Source organism: Delphinus delphis, chromosome 2 (assembly GCF_949987515.2).
Source record: "Delphinus delphis chromosome 2, mDelDel1.2, whole genome shotgun sequence".
NCBI classification, from domain to species: Eukaryota; Metazoa; Chordata; class Mammalia; order Artiodactyla; family Delphinidae; genus Delphinus; species Delphinus delphis.
The window spans coordinates 129,790,931-129,816,633 of NC_082684.1; the positions used below are offsets into that span (position 1 = coordinate 129,790,931).

A 25,703-nucleotide genomic window follows, 5' to 3' on the forward strand; every position below is an offset into this window, starting at 1 on the left:
GGCAGGTGGGTGCAAAGGTGTCCTGAGGGCATCTGGGAGGGGAAGGAACAGGAGAGGTGCCTTCCTTCTTCTTCTCCCTGCCCCGATCCAGTGTCCAGGAGCTCGGGGTACCACTGCCAGGACAGGGGCTAGAGGGCCACCGCCCCCATCAGCCTCTCCCAAGTAAACTGTTCTCCCTTCCTTTCCTGGGAGACGCTGCCTCCCAGATGAAGGCTCCACGGTTGCCCCCAGGGGCTGTCTCACTAGGTATGGGGTTCACACTGGTGGGTGCACCCGCCCCGCTGTGAGCAGGAAATGTGTCTGATTCTCCTGTGTGTGCTCAGTCCCACCACAGGCCTGGCATTCAGTAGGTGCTCAATAGGAGAGTAAGGGAGCAAGTGGCAGGTGGAGTTGGTGACTGTGAGTGAGCAGGGGGGTGGGAGTGGGAGGCTGCAGGGTGGGTAGTAGTGGAGGGTAAGATACCCAGGGCCCCTCCCCCAGCAGGATGTGGGCTTCTTCCCACGCAGCAGGCTGGGCCCTGAGATAAACCCTGTGGGGTTTCCACAGTGGGTTTGATGCCCTCTTGGTCAAGCTGTGGTCCTCAGACGGTGGTGGCTGCCCTTTCCACATTCTGCTAGGGAAGGACGAAGCCCAAGGACGTCCTCTGAGCCCAACTTAGCTTTGGTCAACCCGGCCGGCAGGCTACGTGCAGAACCACAGAGTAGAAAAACCTTGTTTTATTCAGCCCAGGCCTGGGCAATCTTGCTCTGTGGTATGGCCAAAATATAAAAAATAAAAACCAACAACCAACAAAATCACGTTGTAGGGGAAAGTTAAGTACACAGTTGGGCCTGGCATCCGGAATCCCTGTGGTTTTGGTCCACGTTCGCTCCCTGAGGCGGGCAGGGAAGGATGCTCCCAGCGTCCAGCTGCCCCTGCCTGTGGGTGGTGGCTGGGCCCCTTGAGCCGGGCTTGTCCTGGCGGGAGGCTGCCTGGGGAGCAGGGCCTGCTTTGGGAGGTGGGGAGGTTGGCCATCTGCACACCCTCTCCTAGATCAGGATCTAAGGAAAGAAAGAGAGGAGGTCAAAGGCAGGCTGAGGCGTGGGCCCCTCGTTCAACTGTCAGCAAGGCGCCCACTGCCTCCCCAGCTGAGCGCTTCCCTTCCACAGCCTGGATCCCAAGTGCGAGGGCAGGCGTGGGCCTCCATTTCCGTCAGTAATCTGGGCTCAGGAAAGGGGGCTCCATAAAGAGGGGTTTCATGGACTCCCATGCAGGGCACGGTCTCGGCACCACCCCTCCCCAGGCCCTGAGTTCCAGATTCTTTTCTAGACCATTAGCAGAGCTGCTACTGTCTGGAAATACTTTCTTGTTTTCTCTAACTCAGTACTTTTGAAAAAAAAAAAAAAGGCCTCCTTTTTCCTCTTCAGAAACATGATTGAAACCCACAGGCGTCAGTCCCGTGGCCTTTCTGGAAACGCTCCGTCCGGCTTCCTGCGCGCTGGCCCAGCTGCCCGCCTGTGGTCAGGGTCGAGGAGACGCACTAATGAGACCTGAGCCTCTCCAAGCACTTATGTAAAGGGCTCGGGAGGAAGGGCCTCGGCATGCCCTGCACTCACAGGCCCCAGGGTAGCTGGAGGGGGGCGCAGGGCGACTTCTCTGTCTGCCCTGCTGAGGGGCCCAGCTCATGGTGCCACCTGGGGAAGCGGGAGGCTATTTGGATGTACCTTTCCCAGCAGCAGGGGGTACAAGAGGGCATGTAGGCTCCCCACCTCCCTTGCACCCCTCAGCCCTTGTATGCCCCTGCCTCCCTTCCTCCTGCCATCCTTCTCCTTCCCTAGAACTGCTTCCCAGAAAACCTCTACCGTTTAGGTGACTCCTGGATTTTTAATGGCTGAACAAGACAAGTCCTGAGTGAGAAGGTGCTGCAAACCCAGGCCTGCCGAAGGGCTAAGTTGCCAGGGATGGGGCGGGAGTCAGTCGTTTCCAACACGCTCTGTGACCTGGATAATTCTGATCGAATTCTGCGAATGAGGAACCTAGTCTCTGAATTGAACCAGAGGCTACTGTCCTCACGGTGTGGTGGAGGGCTGTGAACACTAGCTTAGCGGTAGCAGCCAAGGGCGCAAGGGCTATCTCCAAACACACGCTGAGCCCTCACACACCAAGCCCTGAGCCCGGTCACGTGCTGAGCCCTGACCCTGGTCGCACGCTGAGCCTTAATCCCGGTCACACACTGAGCCCTAATCCTGGTCACACACTGAGCCCTGACCCTGGTGATAGCCTAAACCTCTCATACCTATCAACCATTAATAAGCAGACACGTTTGGGGAAAGATGCTTCTCTGGGCCTTGGGATCCCTGCCATTTGTTCCTCAGCTGATGGACTAAAGCTCTAGGAGACTAGTCTTTTTCTCTTTACTTTGTAAATGGAAAAGAGTTGCTTTGACCTGTTCAAGCATTTAAAATTCACATGGAGTGGGATGGGGTTTTTAATGAGTTCGTAAGCAGGGGGTCCCTCTGCAAAGTACTTCATGTGAGGAATCAGGAGAGAGGCTGAGGACAGCCAGCGCAGGGCAGCAACAGCTGAGGCGCCACGTGCCGAAGGCCTGGGAGTTTATCGACTCCCTCCACATCTGGGCCCAGGGACTGATGACTGTTAGAAGTGATTCCAACCAGAATCAGTTCTAACCTGAGACTGCTTAATTCAATCCACCTGATACGGACGCTAATGATCACACAGCTGCCATTCACCGAGCACCCGTGTGAAGGGTCCTGGAACACACACAGATGGCAGGCCTTTAAATTCTCTTCACAAGTCTGCGTGGGAAGTGCTGAAGAGAAGAGTAGTCCAGAGAGGTGAGGTGAACTGCCCGATGTCACAGAGTGAGGGAGTCACAGAAGCAGGAATGCAGAGCCCGTGCACCTCCACCCAACGACACTGCCTGCTGCTGGTCTCCACCTCAGGAGAGATCATGCCCCGGGTCAATGCCCGCAGCCTGAGCACTCCGCTTGGGGTGGCCGGTCCAGCCGCAGCTGTGTGCGGCCATCAAGGTGACCCACAGGGCAGGTATCCTACGTGTTTCATGTGGCCCTGCCTGCTCCTCAGGTAGGAGAGGGGCTGGGGTACGGAGAGTTGGAGGAAGGGCACTTACTGGACAATTTTGCAGTTTGTTGTAGAAACATAGCGACCTGTATAGTGGATGTTGCATCTCACCACATTGTTGGTGAAGTCAGACTCCAAAACAATGTACTTTGGGTTCACGTGCACCTGAAGAAGGAAAGGAACAGAAGGAAAAGGGATCTGGTCATGAGGCTGTGCTTCACTTGGTCACCAGGGAAGGTGGAGAGGCAGACAGGCAGACACAGAGGAGCCAGAGAGAGGGAGACAGGGAGATGGAGAAAGACCATGAGAGACCAAGAGACACAGAGACAGAGACACACGGATGGAGAGACGGGGGAAGATGCGGAGAGACAGAGAGAGGAATGAAGAGAGAGGCAGCTTACAGTCCAAGGAAGCATCGCTGGGTCATCCTTCTTGGAAGACAGGTTTCCCCAGAGTCAGAGCCCAGGCCGGGGGGCCTCGCACGGGGCATTCAGAGCCACTGCCCCAGGGAACCCAGCAGTGAGTGAGGGGCCGAGCAGGGATCCCACGCCTGGTCTCCCTGACTCCGAGGCTCGCACCCTTTCACCTCGCATGCCTGTCTAGGTGACCTGTGGAAGGCCTGTCTGATGCCAGGTAGCATCTCCTGCCCTGGAGCCCAAGGTACCTGACACTCATTGAGATGATGACCCAAGCATAACCTATCTGAAGAGGAGCTGTCCGGACACAAGGAAATCCTTTAAATGCTGGATTGATAGGGGAGGGCTTCGCTGGGGTGGGCTACACCCAGCCTTATTTGCAGAACATTTTAAGAAGAGAGGAAACGATGTTATATTTAAGTTACATTCCTTAGGGGCAGGAACTGTGCATTACTTATGTGCCTTGAATCCTCGGAACCTAGAACTCAGAAAGGCCTTTGTACGAGTTTGTTGAGAGTCGATGAATGAGGAAAGGAAAAGAACACGCTTGACAACCTTGGCCCTTGGGCGAGGCTGAGCAGAGGCCTCACCGAGCCCGTGGAGAGGTGCCCAGGATGGGGCGCGACCAACTGCTTCCAGGTTGCCGTGTTCTGAATGCGGCCACCCAGCGGCCCGTCCTCATGCAGGTTAAAGCCGCCTCCCAGGCCCACCTTCCCTGCTCTTCCTTTACTCCAGCATAGAGCGGTGGGCCCAGGGGGCCTCCTAGAGTGAGCCCTACCCTCGCTTTGCACCTGCAAAGAGGAGGCGAAGATTTGTCTTCCCCAGGTGAGGTCATGATGACCCGGCCCCCGCTCAGCCTGCATGGATGTTCCAAGTTGGGCTGTGTGTCCTTAACGTGCTCTTCTACTTGTCTCCGCAAGGGACGGGGCACTGGAGCGAGTGTACATGGAGGAGGGGTTCGGGCCACATGGAACTATTGGTCACAAGTGCCCTTGGCTTTGCAGGGGTCCTATGAGGAGCTGAGGGTCTCTCTCAGGGAGGGCAGTGTCCTCTCCCAGATGGCACAGGGCCTGCCCTGCTCACAGACAGGGGAATGGACCCCATGGCTCTCCAAGTCCTCTGCCACTTAGGGAAGACAGAGTCACCGCCTCCTCTAGGATCACCACACTTGGGCCAAGGTTCCTCGGTGTTTTTACGGGAAGAGGCTGTGTCTGCCTGAGGCTAAAACCTTCAGGTGGGAAGTGCAGACCTCAGGGACCTCATCAGCTGATACGCCCAGCCGGTGAAGCTTATGTCAGAGGCGGGGACACCGAGGGTGAGCATCAGGTTGGAGGAGTGCCTCCAACCAGGGGCCCCACCTTGAGGATGTAGTTCCCGGGCTGCACATCGGTTATGTCAATCCACTGGCAGTCAATGTCCGCATTGTACGTGTCATAGCAGCCTGGGCTCAGGCCCTAGGAAAAGGGACAGGAAGAGAGGTTGGGGTGCTGTGCACTCCTCAGAGCCACCCCATGCCCACTTCAGCAGCCAGGGGCCCTCCTTCCTCTGTGATTCGTCCTGACCCTGGCCTGGGGTAGCTGCTCAGAGTGGGTCTGCCCCGTCCTAAGCCCACTGGGTGGATGGACCAGAGAGATGATAGATATAATAGTCAGATGGAAGGATGAAATGAAAGTGGGGGGATGCCTGGGAGAGATGGATGGAGGAATGGATAGAGAGACAGGCAGGCAGGATAGATGGACACTCTCTGGATGTTTGGACAGAAAGATGGATTCGGGTGGACAGCTAGGCAAATGGAGTATCATGCCATCCAGAATTCGCTGGAATGTTCCGCTCCTTCCATGAGCAGACACCCCTGGGAATGGAGGTGGAGGGTACCCCGAGGGGTTCTCTGGTGGCTTCAGGACTGGCAAGAAGACCTGCACTCTCTGAGCTGAGCGGCCAGGAGCCTTGGCACTAGCCCATCTTTAGCTTGGCCTGGCCTCCCCATCCCTGGCGGGCTTCCCCCCGTCCTTCAGAGCCCCTGCCCTGCCTCTCCAGCCCAACCTGTGTGTGAGAGGTGCACGCGTAGCGCTTGAGGTTGCCGAAGTCGCAGGTGCTGTCCTCCAGGCAGAAGCTGGCCTTGTGGCCCTCGGCTACCTTCTTGCCCGTGACTGCGTCCAGCAGGTCGTAGTGGCTGAACTCGTCCATGCTGTGGTAGTGCCTGGGGGCAGGAGAAGAAGAGGGAGAAGAGGGCCTAGTCACCCCTGGCTTCCCAGCCTGTTCCCCTCCTGAGACGGGCCCAGGTGACCCTGCTGTGACACCACCTCCTGAGGGCTCCTGGGGCTCCTTGGTCACTGTGTCCCACAGGCAGCATCTCTGGTGTCCTCACTGAGCCAGTCACCCTAGGAGGGCACCTCCTCAGGACCCCTCACTTCCTCTTGGGCTCCCACCTGTACCGGCCTCCCTTGGGTGATGCCCTGTATTCTAGATACTTCTGTCCCCTATCAAGACCGATCCTTCTGTGTCCCATCTTCCATTGCGGCTTTTGCTAAGGCTCCTCTGAGAAATCCTTGCCCCAGTGATGGATCCTTGGCAGAAAACAACGTACGGGGCCCTCCCACCAGCACTGCCCCTCCGGAGTGCTCCTGGGGAGGGGCACTCAGGCCCAGGGCCCTGGCCCAGAAGGGGGGGCGGGCCAGGTAGCCCACTCACTGGTGGCAGCTGTGCCACTCCCAGGTGTGCCGCGGCCGGTTCGGAAGAAAGTCTGCGGTGCCCTGGTTCTTCACGCGCTGGGGGAAACGCAGCAGCACCCGCACGTCATAGTCGGTGGCCTCAGGGGCGTAGGCTGTGCTGTGGGGACAGGCGGGGAGACCAGAGTGGGCTTGGGTACCAGACGCAAACACCCAGCATAGGTCGGCTTGTTCCTGAAGATTCTCACATCTGACCCCTGCCCTGCGGCCGAGGCTCAGGCCTCTGTTCCTCTCTGCGGGCCATCCCCTCCTTTCTGGCCTCTGCCACGTGGCTGGCAGCTGCCAAAGGAGTCTTTCTAAAGAAGCATTTGGCTTGATAATGACCCTCTGAGGGTCCCTGATGCCTGCAGGTGACTCTCAGCTGGGGACAGCCCCTGAGGGTGGGGGCAAATCAAAATCTTCGGAGGGCTTTTATAAAATAGCCCTATCCAGGAGATTCTGACCTTCTCCCTCCCCCTACACCTGGGTTCCAGCTTCAAACACTGTCTCCCAAACAGACTTAACGCTTTCACTGATCCGTACTTTTGCCTGTGCCGTTCACTTGACCCAGAACTCGCCCAGCCTCCTTGACCCAACTCAGGTCCCCTCCTCCAGGAAGTCTGCCTTGATTGCCCCACTTAGAGGAATCGTGACTGCCTGTGAGATCTAACAGTGCTGCCTACAACACACCCTGATACCATACACAACCTGAGCTGGGTCAGTGTAAGCAGACCACCTCTCCCTGATTGTGTGGCTTCAGGGCCAGCAACCTGCCCTTTTTTGCTCAGGAAGCACTGGTCTGGTGTAGATTGCCTGTTCACAATTCACTTGCTGACCCCCAATTGCCAGCTGAGATGGGCCTTGTGAGGTGAGAAGGGAAAAGAGAGGAAACTGAGGGGCAGCAGTGAGGGGACACACATCACACATCACATAGGTCGGAACGAGGGCTAGCTGAAGGCTCCTTCCTCTTCAGCTGACTGTGGACAGCTGTCTCGGCCAGGCTCTGGGGCACTTCCCTGGCAATCATTAAGGTCTGGGCCCTAAGGCTTGAGGCAGGAGGTGGCCAGTCATGGGGATTAGCTCTCTCTGAGAGGATGTCTGGACAACAGGCAGTGTAGGCTCCTGTCTGCCAGGACGTAAGGCCCTTGGCCTTGTCTGAGGGAGGCTTGGAATCTGTCTTTGTCTGTGTTGGAACTAGACATCCTCCTTCCCTCTGTTCAGTTAAGTCCTACCCCTCTGCTGGGCTCAGCACACCGTGGGAAACCATTAGGGTCTGGGTTCTAGGCCCAGCTTGGCCACAAACTCGTGGTGAGACTTGGAGCAAGTTCCTTTCCTCATCTGAGTTCTGCCTGCTGTCTGTGAACTGGCACCGGTCCGCAGCCCACACTTTCGATAATCTCCGAGGGCCCTGCTGCTCCAGGGCTTCAGTTCTGCTGCATTTTCTAGGTCTGTATCCCACACCCAACCTCCGCTGATGCCTCAGCCCTTGCCAACCTCTCCCTCCTCTGGCCGCCCACAGTTCCAGCTTGCCAACTGCTCCTTCTAGCTCTCCTTCCACTCCCTGTCACTTGGTTCTGGGTAAGAGGCCACTTTCTCCAGCTAGACCAGGATAGCCCTGGGATGGAGCCCCACTGCCTCCGCCCCAGCCCATCTGGGAGCTCAGATGTGGGCACACGGGGTATTCCATGAAGACGGAATAACAGTTTGGTTTTGACTCAAACTCCTCAAAACTCAGCCTCAACGGACGGCCATGGAGGCTGAGTTCCTCCCCACTGGAGGAGCTGTAGCAGGAGCAGTAAGCACATTATGCTCTCTTCCCAGAGACGAGACCTGAGTGGGCAGGCCGACTCAGTGGAACTCACGTGTGGTCCCTGGACTGGTGCCAGTTCGTACACTGTCTGTTGCCAGTCTGTTGTGAGATAAGGAATTTGCACCAGCATGTAAACCAACTACATCACGAATCACACTGTCTAGTTCAGCTGATACTTCCTTTTTTTGAAGCAAGACTTTCTCGATGAAGGAAGCAGTAAGTTGAGTTACATTCCAGTGCAAGCTCCTTGTCTTGTTCCAGATGGATAACAATTTGTGGGCAGCTATTCTGAGTGGCAGTGAACGAGGTCTCATTAGTGAGAAAATGTTGAGGTTCTAACGGGCTTCCCAGATACTCAAAAGTGAAAGTAAATAGAGTTCAACTGTTTAAAAAAAGCAAATAATTAAGAAAAATAGGAGCTTTCAACATAGACAGCTGTCAATAAAAGAAGTACGTCAATATAATCTTTAACTAGTTCTTTTAGCACAGGGAGATGTCCCCAAAGCATACATATTTGAACAGAACATTCACTGTCAATAAATTCCGAAGCAAGCTCTGCAAGAGGCAGAAGAACCCAGGAATAATGGAGAGCTGGCTGTGCTCACCTCCCGGGTTCAAGTAAACTGGCGTCCTTCCCTTCTCTCTAGTGCAACACATAACTGAGGCCTCATTGTTACCCATGCCCACAGCCCCTGCTGGACAACCCACACCTGTCCTCTGTGGAGATGACTCCATCATCCTGCCCTCTATCCTGAAGGCGTCTATAAGACTTCCCTGGGCTCCCCACGAGGAATCTTCTCATGAGACACCTCAGATCTGAAGGTTTTAGCTCCTCTCACTGCTCCTCAGTTACTGACAGGGCAACACAGACCTTTGGGGCAGGTGTGAAGATTAAATACCATTAAGTTCCTCATATAGGGATATATACAGAAGTGCTGGATCACTCTCATTCCCCTCCACACCTGACTGCCTTGGGGCAGGCAAGGCCCACCGATGAAGAGGCCAGGGTCGTGCAGCCTTCAGGCAGCCTGGCCGCCACGAACACAGGTTCCGGGGACTGTCCACACTTCATCCTCATCTCCTTACCTGGCCAGACACTTCTCCTCTGCAGCACAGCGCAGGGAGTACAGATGGGCTCTCTGGACATAAGTGGACGCTTGCACGTAGTTGGGGTCCGGGACCAAGTCAGGGAGACCTGGAGTGGGGAGAGGGAGAGAGGGAGGAGGGAGGAATGGTTGGCATTGAGGAGGGTCAGGCTGGTCAGGTGTAAAGCCCAGAGACCTCTCCAACCCCGAACGCCCTGTGCTGTTCTCCTTCCTCTACACAGGCTGTCACTTCCTCCTGGAAACCTCCCAGCGTGAGCAAGGTGTGTGATTTGAACCGTTCTCCCTAGGCTCAGGTGTGGGGTCAGGGAGGTCGGGGGGCAGGGGCTCACCTCTGGAATTCCGTGCTGTTGGGACCGCTGAGTCTCCTGGGACATGAGCCAGACCTGGGAGACTGGGTGGAATTTGGAGAGCAGGAGAAGACAAAAGGGTATTCTCGGCAGGAGGAGTAGCATGAACAAGGGCCTGGAGGGAGGACTGAGGGACCCAAGTAATTTCCTGACAGAGACACTCCCCTTGGTGTCCTTATTTCCCAGGCCTCTGGTCACCAGACCCCACACACCCTCTGCTCCTCTCACTCCTGCAGCTGGCATTCTTTGTGAGCCGCCAAGAGAGAACCCTGGGCTTCTGACCCCGAGTGGGTCCCAGAGGCTCCTGGGCAGAGCCAGGTGAACGCTGGTTGGCAGAAGTGGGGGTGACGAGGAAGGGAGGGGCTCACAGGAAAACATGTCCCCAGAGCAGGCTGCTGACCGGGCAGGATTCTCAGCCTGGGCGCCCAGCCCGCCCTTCTCAGGATTCCTTTCATCCTGTCATTGGCCCCCAGACCTGACCACACCTTCCCCTGTCTGCAGCCTCAGGCCTCCAATCTGAGGAGGGCCTGGCTCCCTGCCCTGCAGGGCCTAGGGCCCAGTGCCCAGGGGAAGTCTGGAGTCTGCTCCAGCCCCTGGATCACTTGTTCCCCAGGTTATGCTAGAGCCAGGGGTCTGTCCATTCTGCCTCCCACTCCGACCTCCCACTCCGACCCCGTCCCTGTACATAACTTAGTCCCAGTGAGAATGATTAGGAATAAGCAGAAACCGAACTCAGGTGTCCAGACTCTATCCACATGGAATAAAGAAGGAAAGATCTTGATGTTGGGTGTGTGGAAGGGGTGGGGCACGTGGTGGGGTAGGAGGTGGGCAGGGGGACTCCAGAGCCCTGGGCTCCATCTCAGCTCAGCCACCAGCTTAAACGGGAATGGGCCTGGACCTCCATGTACCCTCCCCTCTCAGGCTGCAGGGATTCTGGCAGATAAATGATAAAATGAAGCTGTAGGTTCCTCTTAGCTTCTTTCAAGCCCTCTGTTCTTGGGGGGGCAGGCACAGTGAAGGGGCTTGAGTCATGCAGACAGGCTTCTAGCCCCTTCTTGCTGCCAAAACCCTCTTGTCAGCTTATAGGTCCAGAAGATGAGGCAGAGGAGGGGAACTCTGGCTTCTAAGCCTTTCCCAGAGGTGTCTGCTACACGCCACCCCTCACAAACACATGCCTGGGGTTCTCAGACCCTACCCCTGCTCGCCCTGGGGCTCCGGCCTCATGCAGGAGCAGCCGGTGTGATCTCACCTACTCGGAATGAAGAGGAAGCTTGGAACACAAGGGTGGGTGAGGATGAGGTGGCTCCTGGCTGATGGGGGCTGTCCTGGCCAGCCTAGGCCCCATTACTCAAGCCCCCAGGAATGCCTGTAGTCATTTCCCAAGGGATCCTCCGGCCTTGAAAGCAAGGACCACCTCCGTATTGAGCTGTTTCTCACCCTCTGGTCCCTAGAAGCTTGTGTTGCAGGGAGGGGGGAGGTGAAGAAGACAGGAATGGTCCCCTTTCCCATTACCAGAGAGCCTTTCCCTCAGCAACATGTGGTGGTGGGTCAGCTGGGCCTGAAGCTTCATGACACCCAGCATTTGGCACCAGATGGCCTACCACCCCCCACCCCAGGCCCGGTTTCAATAAACACTGCACAGATGGCTCTACAAAGCTTTTCTGGCCCGACCCTTCCTCTCTAGGCCATTTCATGAGTTGGCTCTGCAGTCCAGGGAAGCTGGAAGAGCCAGCTAAGAGGCCAGGGGTATTCAGGGCCAGCAAGGGCTGGTACCACTCCTGGCCTCTGACTGCAGCCCGGCTATGATCACATACTGAGTCCTGATCCTGGTCCTATACTGAGCCAAAGATGACCATCTTCCTTCTACTGTGGAGGAATCTCAGGTTCAGGCAGGTGCCTCCTGCTCCAGGAAGTCTTCCCTGATTGGCAGTGACATTCCAAGCTGCACACACTTCTCATTACTAGATCTGTATTGATCTATAATTAGATTCTATCGTATTTACCTGTGTCTACTCCCCTCCAGACTATGCACTCTCTGAGGGCAGGGCCTGGGCCCCACTCACCCCCTCAGTGGGGCAACCCACCGTGCTTCAGGGCTGACTGACCGTTAGGCAGTCAGTCTCTGTCAGGCAGGCTTCTTTAATGATTAGTGCTTCATACTTTACTGTTCCAATCATCCATAAGCATGCTCCTCACCCTGTCTCCCTCAGGATACCAGGGCACACAGAGGTGCTGGAGGGAACGGAGGCTCAGAGAGGGCAACGAATTTGCCCACAGTCACACAGCAAGTCAGGGAAGCCCCAGGAGGAGCTCTTAGGTCCCAACCTCCTTCCAGGACTCTACTTGTTATTCTTCTTTTTATAAAAATAATTTCTTTTAGTTATAATTTACATACAGTCAAATGCACAGATTTTAGGCATACAGTTTGATAAGTTTCGACAAATGTATACACGGTGTAGCTACCACCACAATCAAGCTATGGATTGTTTCCATCCTCCCTGAAAGTTCCCTCCAACCCCTTCCCAGTAAATCCCCCCTCCCTCCTTCCCAGGTAACCACTCATCTTTTTTTTAATCACTTTAGATGCTATGTCTTTTCCAGAACTTGAATGGAATCACCCTGATCATTATTTTATGTTCTTTGTTCTGCACCTCTGACCATCACAGAGGTCCTGTGACTCCCCTAACCAGCTCCCCCTGGCCCGCCCTCCACCCCTCCCTGTCACACCCTCACTGCCCTGGGATAAGCTGCTGGAAAAGAGAGCAGCCTTGGGAGTTCAGGCTGGGTCCCCCCCACCCACTTCAGGACCCCTGCAGAGGTCCCTGGGAACAGCAGACCCCCTCCCTCAGCTGGTATGTTTTCCCAGGAAGGAACAATGCCTCCTTCTCCACTGCTCTCCCAGGAGGCATTCCATTAGCAGCCAGGCCTGCAGGCTTGGGCTTTCAGCCCCTCCATAGGGGCTTGGGTGTGTGGGTGGGTTGTGTGATGTTGGAAGGAGGATAAGGGAAGGCTTGAGTGGGGGCTTGTGGATGTAGGGTACCAGTTTGCTGTCTCTGGCTTGTGGGGTACAACCAGGCCCTCCAGGCAGGGTGGCCAATGTTGAGTGAAGTCTGGTTACAACCAGACCCGTGCTCCCCTCCCCTCCCCACCATCCCAAGAAGGGTGCATTTTAAAGGAAGATCCTGGAGAGAGGATAAAGCTTACTCAAAGGCAGGGAGAACCATCAGTCATGGGATATCATTTTGTGTGTTGGGGGGCTGCGATCTCTTATCCAGAATATACGGAGTCATGCAGCCCTTGGACCTGGCACTGGAGACATTATAAAGTAGGTTCCAGTGGGCAGTTTTCCCAGAGACTCCTGTTTTCATAAATGCAGAGAACTGAATTTATCATAATTCTCATTTCAGAGCAAACTAACCAACTAAACTGGTCTATGCAAGGCCCCTCTTGTCATTATTTTTTTTGAACCTTTATCCTTACCCTGACCCTCAGACATATCTTTGAACATCTGTGTCTCTGTGTAGAATCTGCAGTGTGCTGGAAGTGGGTATGTATCCTTGAAGTATATAAATGACATTGTCTTATAGTCTCATTCTGTTTCTTGATTTCCAATGTAAACTTTTAAGATATGTCAAGTTCATTGCTTGTCATTGCTAGTGGGATTCCACAGTATGCAACCTCCATGGCCCATCTAGCCAGTCTCCTGGGGATGGACCCCTGCGGATGGGGCCGACCACTCAAAGGCTGGGTGGACGGTCTTGCTCAGGCTACCCAGGGAGGCCTGGTCACCATCAGCATCCTGCCTTCCATGCCCAGGAGGTAGGCAGGAGCCATACTTCTTACCCTGCTGTCACGGACCTTCTGCGTGGACCTGGGTTGGCCTGGCCCCCCTCTAGGCCTCACTGCTTCCATCGATGCAGACTGAGTGTTCTCCACCTCACTCATGCCCTAGAGCCTGGGGCCGGCCCGCTGTGAGAACTGTTCCCCAGAAGCAATGTGCTGACCACGGGGGTTTAGGCTGCACAGAGCCTGGACCAGGATTGGGGGCACACTGAGTCAGAGGGTAGCAAAGACCCCTGGGATGACAAAAGCCAGGCTATTTGGCTGGGGAGGGGCTGGATGTGAGTGAATCGGGTCCCAAGGCCATTCTGCAGGCAGCCTCTGGTCTGGAGGAAGCCCTTCAGCCTTGGGGGGGCCCCATCAGACCCTCCAGGGCAGTGAAGACACTGAGCTGCGGGACAAGGACCAGCACTCTGCATTCCCGCTCTGCCCCTGGAGCTTCCTCTGTGGGGGATCCAGGGCCCCCTCCCAAGGCCGATGTCCTCCCACCTCACCCAGGCTGGGCCTGGAGCTGCCAGCTGGCCCACGTGCCAGCCCGTGGGAAGCCGAGGACTGTCCTCCCCAATGCATGGAGAGCAAAAGCCTTCCCATCTCAGCTGTCCTTCCCATCTCAGTCCTGGCAGGACTCAGCCGGGGCCTTCTTGTGGGGAAAGACTCCAGCAGGCCATTGTGCCATCTCGCCCAACGCCCTACTGTCCAGGTCCCTTCCCTTTCTTAGGCTCAGTCTCCCATGTGGACGATGGGGAGATCAGCCTAACTGCCCCTTGAGCGCAGTTTTGATGGCTCCATAAACACTTGGAGATTAAAATACTTTCAGGAGCTATTCAGTCCATTCCCCAGCCTTGGGCAAGAGCCCAAGACCTCTCACAACCTCTGCAGACGATACTTTCGCTGCCAGGAAATTCTCCCACCGTCTGACCTAAATCCTTCCTGCTTTAGGAGGAATCTGTTCCTTTCTGCTCAGCCGTTCCTGGCAGCTGCCCGGAGTGGAGGGTCTGAGGTTACATTCCTGCTGCTTTGCCCACACCTCACCTGTTTTCCCTTTGGCTTCCCTTTTCCTGTGGGTTCCTTAAACCTCGTCTCCTTTGAAATCTTTCCTCCCCAGGCCTCCTGCTCACAAGAAGCAGATGAAGGAAAACAGAATGCAAAAGAGCCCTAATCTCTTGAGCCCGGGGCTGGAGGATAAACAATGTCCAGCAGGAACCGGTCAGTGGGTTGTGAAATATGCACAGAGAGGGATATTTCGGCTCCAGCGGCCAGACTCCAGAGGAGCCCCTAGGTGGGGAAAGCGGAAGGCTCGCACAACACGGCCTGAATAAAGACGAGCTGGGAGGGCCTCCAGGGCGGGAGCCAGCGCGCTGGGTCCTGAGAAATTATTATCTAATAATCAGGACATTAAATTGCCAGCATCAGCCTGGCAGTGCCACACCTGAGTGACGAGCAGGCAGGCAAGGTGGCTGCAGGATCTGCTGCGGTCCACCGTGAAGGGCAATACAGCCCAGGCAAAGGAGCTAGGATGGTCATAAAGCCTGGCCCGGAACCTTCATTGGCTCCCCATCACCTACGGAATCAAGCCCAGACTTCTCAGAGTGGCAGCTAAGGCCTTCTGTGGTCTGGCCTTCCAGATCTCTTAACCCTAAGGATCAGTGGGCAGCTCCTAACACAACTGACATTTTCTGCCCCTGGCCTCTGACCCCTAGTGCCCTTGTCCTGGAATTCCTTGCGCCCCCCCCACACACCCTTATCGGGTACAGTCTTTAGGCCCCAAAGCCTACCTGGTAGGCCCTCCTCTGCCACCACCCGGTGCTCCTCCCTCTTCCCTCTTCCAGCAAGGGCCTGCTGCCCCCACCAGGCTGGGAGAGGCAGTTCACGGGCAGCGATGGCCTTGCTCCTCTGAGTGGCAGGACCAGAGTCAGAGGAGGGGATGTGTGTTTGTTCAATTGAGCAAACTGCCCAGGAAGTAGCCGGGGCTGGGCTGGGAGGAGGCTGCCGCTCACCTTTGCGGAGGTAAGCTACCTTCCTCTCTGTTCAAGCCTTCTGCCACCTCCTTGCACACCTCACTCACTCACACTCTTCCCAATGTGAAGACAGCCCCTACCTTCCTGCCAGCCCACCCTTGCAGGCCCTGCTTAGTGCCCCTCTCTCCACCTCCAGAAGCCCCTGAGGATCGTATGGTCTCCTGGGTTCCCTCCCTGCCCCTCAGACCCTTCACAGTGACCTGAACTTTTTATCCTTCTTACAAAACCCACTCGACCCATGGCCTTCTCATCTCAGCTTATGGCAACTTCATCCTTTCAGCTGCACAGGACATAACCCTTCCTGTTATGCCTGACTCCTCTCTTTCTCTTCCACCCCACATCCAATCCATCAGGAAATCCCATCAGCTCTACCTCCAAAATATAGCCCGAAACTGACTGCCCACCACCTCTGTTGTTACCCCTGGCCCGGCCACCGATATCTCCACCTGGATTTCTGTACAGGCCTCCTCTCGGACTCCCCCTGCCTGCCCCCGCACTGTCCATTCCCAGCATAGCAGTCAGAGACCCTGTTTAAATGTCACTGCAGGAGCTCCCCAATGCATGGAGAGCAAAAGCCAAAGTCCTCACAGTGGCCTACAGGCTCTCCATGGTCTGAACCCAGTTGCCTCTCTGACCTGTCTCCCATAATGCACCCACACCCATGCCATGCTGCTCTAACCACACTGGAGCACACTTGAAAGCCCCAGGGAATTCCTGCCTTGGGGCCTTTGCACTGGCTGTTTCTTCCGTCTGGAATGCTCCACCTGCAGATAGCTGCATGAATCGCTCTGTGCCTCCTTCAAGTCTTTGCTCAAATGCCACCTTCATGAGGCCCACCCTGACTACCTTTGCAACCTCTCCCAACACTCCAGATCTCCCTGACTTATCTCTATTTTTTCCACAGTACTTACCCCTTCTATTATTTACTTATTATGTTTACCCATGAAAATACAAGATCCACAAGGACAAGAATTTTGTCTCTTTTCTAAAACTAATGAATACCCAGCTCTAGACCAGCATCAGCACAAAGTAAGGAACTCCATGAATATTTGTTGAATGGCTGAATTTCCTCATGAGATGATATCTGCTCTCCTCAGCCAGGCGAGAGCCCCTGGGGGAAGGGGAGGGTGGGATTGTCCTTTGCCTGCCGCCCAGCTGCACAGCGTGTTCTGAGAGCTGGCGAGTTGGGTGAGATGGAAGTGGGTCTGGGCCGCGGCATCCTGCCTGCCTGGTCTCTTGCTGCTGGGTTGAGACCTCAGTGAGAACAGGGATGGGTCCAGGGCGCCCCTGAATTCCCTGTACCCAGCTCAGGGCCTGGCACCTGTAAGCCCTCAGCGAGCGCAAGCACAAATACTGGCACCCCATAAAGGGTCTGTTGGCACTGCCTGTGTGAGCACAGCCTTCATTATCAGGCAGAGGCTGGGACAGACTCCAAAAGCCCTTTCTTTTGAAAAAGGATTAGCTTTGGGGTTGGAAAACCCATGGTTCCAGTTGGCCCACAAGGGGGAGGAAGGGTGGGTTGTCTCCTGAGACTCTGGTGGCAAAGCCCCCTCAGGCCCCGACTTCCGCATTTGTGGACCTTCCTGCTCTGGTGTTCTGACACCCTCTTCCCATTTTCAGGTGATACCTAAATGCCCAGTTTCTGGGTGTCCATGAGTAAGGGGGGGAGGGACCCAGGTGCAGCCCCAGCCCTGTAATCCTGAATCCAGACAAAAAGGCCCTCTGGGTCCAACCGCCTGTGGTGAGGAGGCTGTTAGGTCAGGGCAGGGGAGGCACGAGACCCAGCCTCTCCTTCCAGCCTCCTCCCAAGCGGACTGCTACTCCGCAGGAATGCCGGGCACAGAATTGGAAGCAGGTGTGGGCTGCCTGGGCGGACCACCCGCTCCTCGCCCCCGCCTTCCTGTCCTGCCGCTCCAGCCACTGCCCTGGGGAGTTTTCCATGTGCTCTTGGCTTGGACAGGAGTGGGGTGGACTTGGGCTGGGACTACTAGGGAGAAGTGCCCCTTTGGAGGTGACAGGAGATTGAGATGGGGGTCCCTGGGGAGGGGAGAGAGGGAGGAGAGGAGACGAAAGGCCGGGATGAAAGGCCAGAATTCCCGGGCCAAGTGCGGCAGTAGCCTGGTGCCTGTAAGTCCCGAAGGACTCCCCACCCTGCTCAGCCACCATCCCAAAAGGCTCTGTGGGGCCTGTGAACTCAAGGCAAAAAAAAAATCCAACTTTTTGTGTCCTAGGGGGTTTAGACCTGAGAGAAGCAATGAACGCAGAGACATACCCTTCCCTGAGGGGCAGAAGCAGAGGGAAGGCTGGGATGGTTCAGTGGGGGAGAGAGTCAGCCTCGGTCCGAGCTTGGCTGCTGCTGAATTCTGAGACCTTGGATGAGTCACTGAACTTCTCTAGCCTCAGTTGCCTCCTCTGTAAAATGGGGGTATAATATCATCTACCTCACAAGCTTGCTGGGGGTGCTAAACGAGGAAATAAAAACAAAATGCTTGGCATAGTGTCTGGTGCATATTAAGGGTTCAATAACAGCAGTGGCTATTATGATTATTTAAAATGGGAGCTGTCTCTTCTTGCAGGGATGGTCCAGTTTGAGAACAGGGGAGAGAGGATGTGGCCTTGCAACTGAATGACACGAGAGGAGACGGGAAATCTGCCTGCGATGAGGTTGCTTCGGACACGATTTGTTTGTTCTGACACTAGTGACCTTCCATTGCCAAACAGGGGAGTAACAAGAGGACCCAGGTCCCTCTATCTCCATAGTTGTCTGACCCTTTACCCCAAGTTCCTCGGCCTGAAGACTCCATTTCTTTCTGAAGGAGCAACTTGAGACAACTTCTGGGAAGGAAGGAGGGATGCTGAGCTGTGATTCTGCCTCCACCAGTCACCAGTTATGCAACCTTGGGCTTAACCTCCGAGGGCCTCAGTTTCCTCATCTGCAAAATGGGGGTAATAACAATACCGAGGGTTGTTATGAGAATTAAGCGACTAATTGTAAAGCTCCAAGAACAGTGTCAGGTGCTGTAGATGTGCTTGTTAAACAAATGTTCTGGAGTCTATAGAGTGGGAATGACAAGGCTTCACGCTAACACCTCACTGGGGAGGTGCTCGAAGCTGTGCAGTCTCTCTGTTTCATCTCACTCTGTCGCAACCAGTGCCCAGAACATGGTAGGAGTCAAGCATCTGCTGAATGACCAAATGGATGTGCAAGGTAAGCCTTAATACATGAAAATGTAGAAAAAAAAATAATGCATGTGGGTTAAAAACTCAGGATGGAGAGCCATGCAGACTCAAATTCTGGTTTCACTACTAAGAGGTCGTGTGACAGTCAGCAAGTGAGCCTGTCACCGTATCTATGAAACGGGATGGATAACAGCATCTGGCTGCTGGGGTTGCTGTGGGAATTAAGAGATGATGTAAACAGAATTATCCCTCTGGAGGTGGCTGGGGGAACTGAGGTCCAGGTTCAAGTCCTGCCCCAGCTGGCTTGCAGGTGGTGTGAGGGTCCTCCCGGGTCAACTGAGTGCAATGCAGAGATGACAGGCTCAGTTTGAATTCTGGCTCGGCTGCATCCAGCGGTGAGACCTCCCCAGGTCTCCGTTTTCTCATCTGTACCAGAGGACCGTAATCCCCCCCTCTCTAGGAGGCTGTGCGGGTGAATGAAGTTACACATTCCAGCCACAAAGCTCAGCAAGGGCTCCTCTGCAATGGCTGAACTTGTCATCATCATCCTCGCCTGGGGGCTCTAACTCGGGATGCTCTGGGTGGTCAGGCCTCCTGCATCGACTCCAAGCCTTGTGGAGGTGGGTGGGTGACCTGAGTCAGGGGGGCAGGAAGTAGGGGGTGCAGCAGGGAGCCAGGGCTGCTCTCAGGGACTAAGCGGCCCCGTCTGGCCTCTTGGGTGCAGGAGGCTGGATGGAGAGGGACGTACCCTAGAAACACCCCTGTGTGAGTGCAGGGACATGAAACACCTGGGCCTAGGAGCAGCACGATCCTCGTGGGGGCTGTGGAGGCCTGAGAGAGGGAGAAGGAGGAGAGGAGAGGAAGGAGGTGCCTCAGGTTCTGATGCAAAAGGCTAAGGCGCTGAGATTTTGTCCTGAAGGCCTTGGGAGCCACAGAGCCTTCTTGAGCAGGAGAGTAATATGGTCAGCAATGAAAGGGTGTATCTGCCCCATGCGTAGGATGGACTGGAAGGGACCAGGGAGGAGGCAGTCACAGCTCCGATTGGTTGTGTAAGGACAGGGAAGGAGGACCCACGCCAGGCAAGGTGGGCATAGCCATCAGAGATGCCCTGGGAGGACAGCCAGGGTGGCTGCTCCATGATACTTTCATAGGGTGGCCAGAGGCAGTGAATCAGGCCGAGGGTGTAAGGGGGGGGCCCTGAGAGAAAAGCCGTGGTCTTCTAGGGCCAGAAGTCATCTTAGTCTGCACCGGTACCACCAGCTCAGAGAAGCTGAGGCTGCGAGGAGGCAGGAACAGGGACAAGGAGGCTAGGAGAAGAGGGCCCGGCTTGGGAGAGGGAGGGGCACAGCACAGGGGCCTGGGAAGCAGGCAGCCACCCTCCAGGCCTCTGCATGGATCTGCTGTGACAGGCAGACCAGGTATGTGACCTGGGCCTCTGTTTCCTCGCCTTCCCTCCCGTTACACATTTCAGAGACAACAGTACTGCAGGAGGCCTTGGGCAGCCCCCCTCCCCGGGGTGGGAGGGAAGGGGGTGCAGGCACCCAAGGAAGAAACCAGGCTCTGGACAGGCGCTTGGAAACTGCCCAAACGTGGAGGACGTGGGTGGTGCGCACATGTGTTTGGTGTTGTGAAGACATGTCCGCGTCCACGCCCACATGCACGCGGGCTGCCAGCGCCCAGCCTCAGACCCCTGGGTGTGCGGCCAGGAGGAATGAGGTCAGTCTCGGAGAATCTACTCTGGACTCCCACACCAGGCCTGGGGGTCTGATCTCAAGCACAAGGCTTGGCCTTCCCCAAACCGGGATTTTCCATGGTCCCAGCCTAGCAGGGTGGGAAGGGGAACAAGTGATGGGGGAGAAGGTACTGCTCCCTCTCTGGCCTCTCTGTGAGCCCCGATTTAGCCTGCACCGCCCCACACACACCTTCCCCCCCATGACGAGGGAAGGGGCACTTGGAGGGTGCTGACAGCTTGCGGCAGTGCTTGGGCACCTCCTCCTCTCGGAAGTCCTCCCTGAGTTCCTAGTGCCCCCCGACTGGGGAGGCCCCTCCCCTGGGTCCCCTAACCCATCCCCCCAGTGCCTGCCCAATCACAGCACTGAGGTGCCCCCTTTTCTATTCCTTCCTCAGGGCAGGGCCTGGATTCAGCTTGGCATCTAGTATACTGCGTTCCGGGGAGAAATGTATTTAATCCCAATTGAACACTGGGGCTCAGGGACAATGGCCAGAGGCCCTGCTAAGCGCCAAGCACCCCCCGCTCCAAACATAGCCTTGCTCTGGCCAATCCCCCTCTGAACCTTAAGAACTGAGAGGCTAAAGAAGGACCTTAGAAAACCCACTGGCTTGGGGCGTAGATGTCAAGTCCCAGGCCTGGCTCTGCCAGCACTGCTATTTGAGCCGTCGGTTTTCTCCTCTGCCCAGAGGTGGAGTGCTTCTGGCTGAGCCCCACTCTGTGGTCTCGCATTCTAAGAAAAGCTACCACAGAAGTTTAGCTTATAGGTAAAACACGCTCTCCTCCACGGAGCTCTGGGAGCAGTTGATGCAGAGCTGTAACACACCCTGCTGCAGGGATGCCGCAAGCCCTGGTGCGGATCAGATCCGGGTGAGGCCACGGTGGCAGGAGGATGCATCCTTCATCACATCACAGAAGGGCCTTCCATCTAGCTCCTGTTCTAGCTCCTGCAGGTTCTCAAAGTGGGATTCAGCACCCAACTTGAGTGCTACGCCTTGAATATGAGGGAGTAAATACTGCCAGTGTGGACACTCCTCTCCCCTAGCCTTGGGCTCCAGCAGCCCCTAGAGAGACGGGAGTCCCCACCCCTGCACCCCAGCGGCAGCCTCTCTCACCCAAGGTCATTATGGCTGGAGACAAGGAAGCGTCCCCGTGTGGACAGAGGCAGAGGAGCAAAGGCTGGGGGTACACTACCTGTGCCCCTGAGCCCTGCAGTGTTCAGCCCTCACCTGGTGCACCCGGCACAGAAACATTGTTGTGGAGCAGAGAGTCAGGAGTAAAGAATCATGGTATTAATCGCAGCCTGAAAGAGGCAAGGCTGGGGTGGAACGCATATGCATTGGGGACTGAATGGAAAACCTTGACCAAAGCTGACTTTGGACTTGCAGAGACAGAAGCAGGAAGGGGAATTCTAGGACAGCAGGACCAATGGCCGTTCAGCCCTGGCCAGACCACTAGCGGGCCCTTGCCAAGGTACTCCGCCTGCTATCAGCATATGTGGAGTTGCTCATCTGAAGAAGGAAGGCTGCCCCTTCCACTGAGTCCTCGTGTGTAGATGGCTTGGGCTTTCCCAAAACTAGGTCATATCTTCAACACCCCCTGCACCCCTGTCCACAGCTGCCTCCTGGGACTCTCCCCCAGGGCCAGGACTAGGGTGAACTGAGTGAAGTGACTGAGGCCCTGGCCTGGGGAGCAAAATTTAAGAGGGCGCCTAAAAACTCAGTAGCTAAGAGAAGTAACATTTCAGGCAATATTTTTAAAAATCAAAATTAACACACAAAAAAATCTGTGATGAACAAAACATCAAAATTTCAAATAAAGATGATCAGTATTGCTGATTTTTCAGTTTGCCTCAGGCTTGAATACAGTTTGGCATGCCACCATAACTGATTCTATTTAAAATTTTTTTCATTTTTTTTGCATTATTCTTGATTTAAAAATGCATTAAAATATTACTTATCTCGATTAGTAAGTTTTTCGGTGCCCAGGCTGGTGCCCCACTCGCCTCTCTAGTCTGGGCCTTGCAGTGTGCCCCTGAAGGAACTCTGGGTTATCTAGTCTGCACTCCTGTCAGCCCAGATTCTCTCTTCTAACCTCCTGTTCATTCAGGCCAAGCTCACAGATGCCCAGTGACCGGGAACTTGCCACACCTCCAGAGGCCTTTCTGACCCTGATGCTCCCTGCTTCACCCTGTGAGGCTGGCAGAGGGGCACCTCCAAGCGTGGAGGACATGCCCTGATGGGAATGAGGGAGAGGCGGGGAGGGGGCTCCTTTACTTTGTCCTCAGATGACCCAAGCCACGTCTGGAAGGCGTCTCTTTACAAAACCTGTCCAGTCCCTCCACCCCCTTATCCCCCCAAGTCAGAGCCCCGGCCTGCCTGGCCAAATCCTGGCACCGATGATGATGAGTGGACAGGGCGAAGGCCGGGAGGTGGGAAACACTGGGGCTGCCTATGGGGAGGAGGGTGGGGGTCCTTACTTAGCAGCTGGGGGAGGCCTTCGGTAAAGGATGGAGGAGGGCCTGGGCGTCGGGACGTACTCACCTCTACCGTTTTGGCTGGGCCGGTACACGCTGCCCACACTCAGGCGGCCCTGCTGCGCGCCATTGCGCTCCGAACCCGGCGAGGGCGCGTCGGAGCTGCGCACCGGCAGGTAGGGAGGCTCCACCACGCGGAAGGGGGGCTGCGGCTCCACGGCCCGCGGCGGGCTATAGGCCTCGGGTGGCATGTTGCCGTAGGGCGGGTACCAGCCGAGGCGGGGGTCGCCGCCGTAGGCGCCACCGTTGGACTGCGCAGCGTCGGGGGCCGGGTCGGGGTAGGCCTGCTCGAGGCCCGCGGTGCCCTCGTTGTACAGGCTGTGCGAGTAGCGGCGGTCCAGGCCGTCGGCTGGCTGCGGCTGCGGCGGCTGCGGCGCGTACGGCCTCTCCGGGGCCGGATAGAAGCCCTGCGGCGGGTACTCGGGCTGCTCCTCGCCGCCGCCGTACTCCTCGTAGCGCGCCCGGGGCTGGAAGGGGTAGATGACCCCCGCCGCGGCCACGGCCGCCGTCCCTGCGCCCAGACCGCCGCCCACGCCGCGGTAGTACACGTAGCCCTGGTCGTAGGTCCGCGACGCGGGGTCGTATGTCTCGTACTGGCTGACGAAGGGCGCCTGCGGATAGGGGAACTGCTGCGGAAAGGAGGACGGCTGGCGGTAGGTGGTGGCGAAGGCCGAGGCCGAGGCCGAGGCCGAGGAGGCGGAGCCCCCGTGCCGTTGCTGGGAGACGGAGGTGCGGGCCCGGGCCATGGCCGTGCTGTCCCCGACGGCCACCTCGCGCCAGTTGTCGGGCACCTGGCCGAAGCCGAATGGGTGCCGCGCTTGGCCGCGCACGGTGTCCGAGCCGATGCGCCCGGGCAGGGGCAGCGACGGGGCCTGCCGACGCCGGAGGCCCCCGTGGCTGCGCCGATGCGGGGCCTGGGGGGCGCCCGCCAGCAGCACCCGGGAGTTACTCTCGGAGCGCTGAGTCCCCGCAGGCAAGTACTCTGAGCCCGAGTTGAGCAGGCTGTACACCTGCCCGTTGTTCTCCCACTGGATCAGCTGCCGCCAGCGTCCCTGGTCCGAGCCCTGCCCTGGCTGCGCCTGCTGCCCGTGCACCAGGACGCAGACGCAGGCGCCCCACACCAGGGCCCCCAGCTGCCAACCGGCTGGGGCCAGAGCCATGGTGGCCCTTCTGCAGAGGCCTGGTGGACTGAGAGGCTCTCAGGAGTGGCCCCCTGTGCGTGCTTCTCTTCCCACGGCCTCGAGGACAGGACGGCTCCTTGCCTGCCCCAGCTCTAGCTTTGTCCATCCTGGCCTTGTCCCGAGCGGGACGGCTCCTCCGATGACAGCATTTCGAGGCCAAGGGGTCAGGGCAGGGCAGGGGCGGTGCCCAGGGCTGCACGAGGCTCTCTGCAGGGCACCGGGCAGGCAGGACCGCCTGGGGGCCTTACATGGCCAGCCCGGCACTGGCTGGCCGCTGGGCTGGCGCTTTCCCACTCTGAATGAATAAGCAACAGGCTGGGAGCGTAGGGAGGTTTCGGGCAGCCTGGTCCGCCTGCTGGGGCCTCCTCCGCGGGGCCCTATGGCCCGCCGGGTTTTAGCTATGTGGCCTGTCCCACAGCTGCTGTGCTCCCTCAGTCTCTGGAGCTCCCAGCCAAGCCCCAGACCTGCCTCTGAGGAAGGGAATGAAGAAGGGAGTAGGACGGGGCCTCTGGGGACTCAGACCCGGTGAGTGGGGCCCTGGCAGGTATAACGGGGCTGAGGTGTCAGCACCATTCTGACCATTTCTCTCTGCTTTGGACCCAGCATCCTTGGTCTCACCTTACTGGCTTCTTGTTCGGGCTTGAATAAGCCCCTGACTCGTGTCCACTCCAGCCTCTCCCCAGGATTCCTGGGCTCCCATTCTCCAAAGCCAGTGATCAGACACCCTCCTTGTTGGTGGGCCTTCTTGGGCAAGATGCTGACTCCCAGCTGAGCCGTTCTCTAATTCTGGACCTCGGGTGTACCTTAGTTCACTGGGCCTGAGCACAAAGCATATGGACCTTCAGCTTTTTCCCTCTTGGCACATCCCTGGGCCTTAACTCTCCCAGTCTGTAGAACGGAAGTATGCCCCTGTGCTGAACAGAACTTGTGAAATCATGGGAGAGATCAACTTCCTGCCCATCCTGTGTGGTTTCTGTCCTGTATAACCTAGAAATAACCTGAGTGTGCACATGGATAAAGTGAAACTCAGGGGCTGCCTTTGACATGGGATAGGCATCATTGGGAGGCACTATGTGCTATGAGCACATAGCAGAAAGGGGGAGTCAGGAGAACGGGACTAGTCCAGTTGCTGTGATTAGGTTGCTGGGTGACCTTGGGCAAGTCCTTTCCCCATTCTGATCCAGTCACATCTGATCAGTGGAAGATCAGACCAGATGGTCCCCAAGAGTGCTTTGGCAGGTTCTCTATTCTCTCAGCAGAAATAAGAGGGGCCTCAGAAGTTTGAACACTTTGGCATCCAAGAAATCACTCTGAATGCCTCCCCTGGACTGCCTTCTCCAACCTTGGTCATGGGAACTGGAGGACGGAAATTTCCCTCCTGTGCTTATACACTAAGGAGGAAGAACCGGCCCTTAACTTGGTCTCTCCAGATTCCCCTTCTACTTTGGAAATGCCTGGAGACCACCTTGGGAGGGGACAGCCAGAGTGGACATTCCTCAGACACCCTGGACCCCTGGCTCCTCATCCTTGCCAGCCGGCATTTGTTCCCCCATCCCACTGTGCTTCAGGATGCGGCTCGGTTCAGGTGACTCAGTGCCTCTGTCTACCCTCATAGTCCAGCCAGCACCCGTTCAACACAAGCCCCTCGGTTCCCCGGTATGGGGTTTGATCTCAGACTCCAGACAGGAATCCTGCAAAGAGCAACTGGTTTGGTTCAGGACATTGAACCAGATGCTGAGGGCCGGGACCAG

At 56.6% G+C, this 25,703-nt stretch overlaps 1 protein-coding gene across 1 annotated transcript; it reads right to left on the minus strand.

Annotated features, from left to right (window-relative positions):
* Positions 1 to 709: 709 nt before the first annotated feature.
* LOXL1 (lysyl oxidase like 1) lies at positions 710 to 24,235 on the minus strand. The gene is made up of 7 exons (XM_060003692.1): positions 22,779 to 24,235; positions 9,102 to 9,210; positions 6,189 to 6,326; positions 5,541 to 5,697; positions 4,856 to 4,951; positions 3,131 to 3,246; positions 710 to 1,040 (listed from the first exon to the last, which is right to left on the minus strand). The coding sequence occupies exons 1-7, from the start codon at positions 23,929 to 23,931 to the stop codon at positions 1,034 to 1,036; spliced, it is 1,776 nt and encodes a 591-aa protein (XP_059859675.1). The 5' UTR covers positions 23,932 to 24,235; the 3' UTR covers positions 710 to 1,033.
* Between the last annotated feature and the right edge of the window lie 1,468 nt (positions 24,236 to 25,703).

Excerpts from the sequence above, each read along its gene's own strand:
- LOXL1 (XM_060003692.1), bottom strand. The coding sequence starts at position 23,931 with ATGGCTCTGGCCCCAGCCGGTTGGCAGCTGGGGGCCCTGGTGTGGGGC. Across the intron at positions 6,327-9,101 it reads GAGGAGAAGTGTCTGGCCAG|CACAGCCTACGCCCCTGAGG; the intron begins GTAAGGAGATGA and ends CTGTCCCCACAG. Across the intron at positions 3,247-4,855 it reads CCGGGAACTACATCCTCAAG|GTGCACGTGAACCCAAAGTA; the intron begins GTGGGGCCCCTG and ends TTCCTTCTTCAG.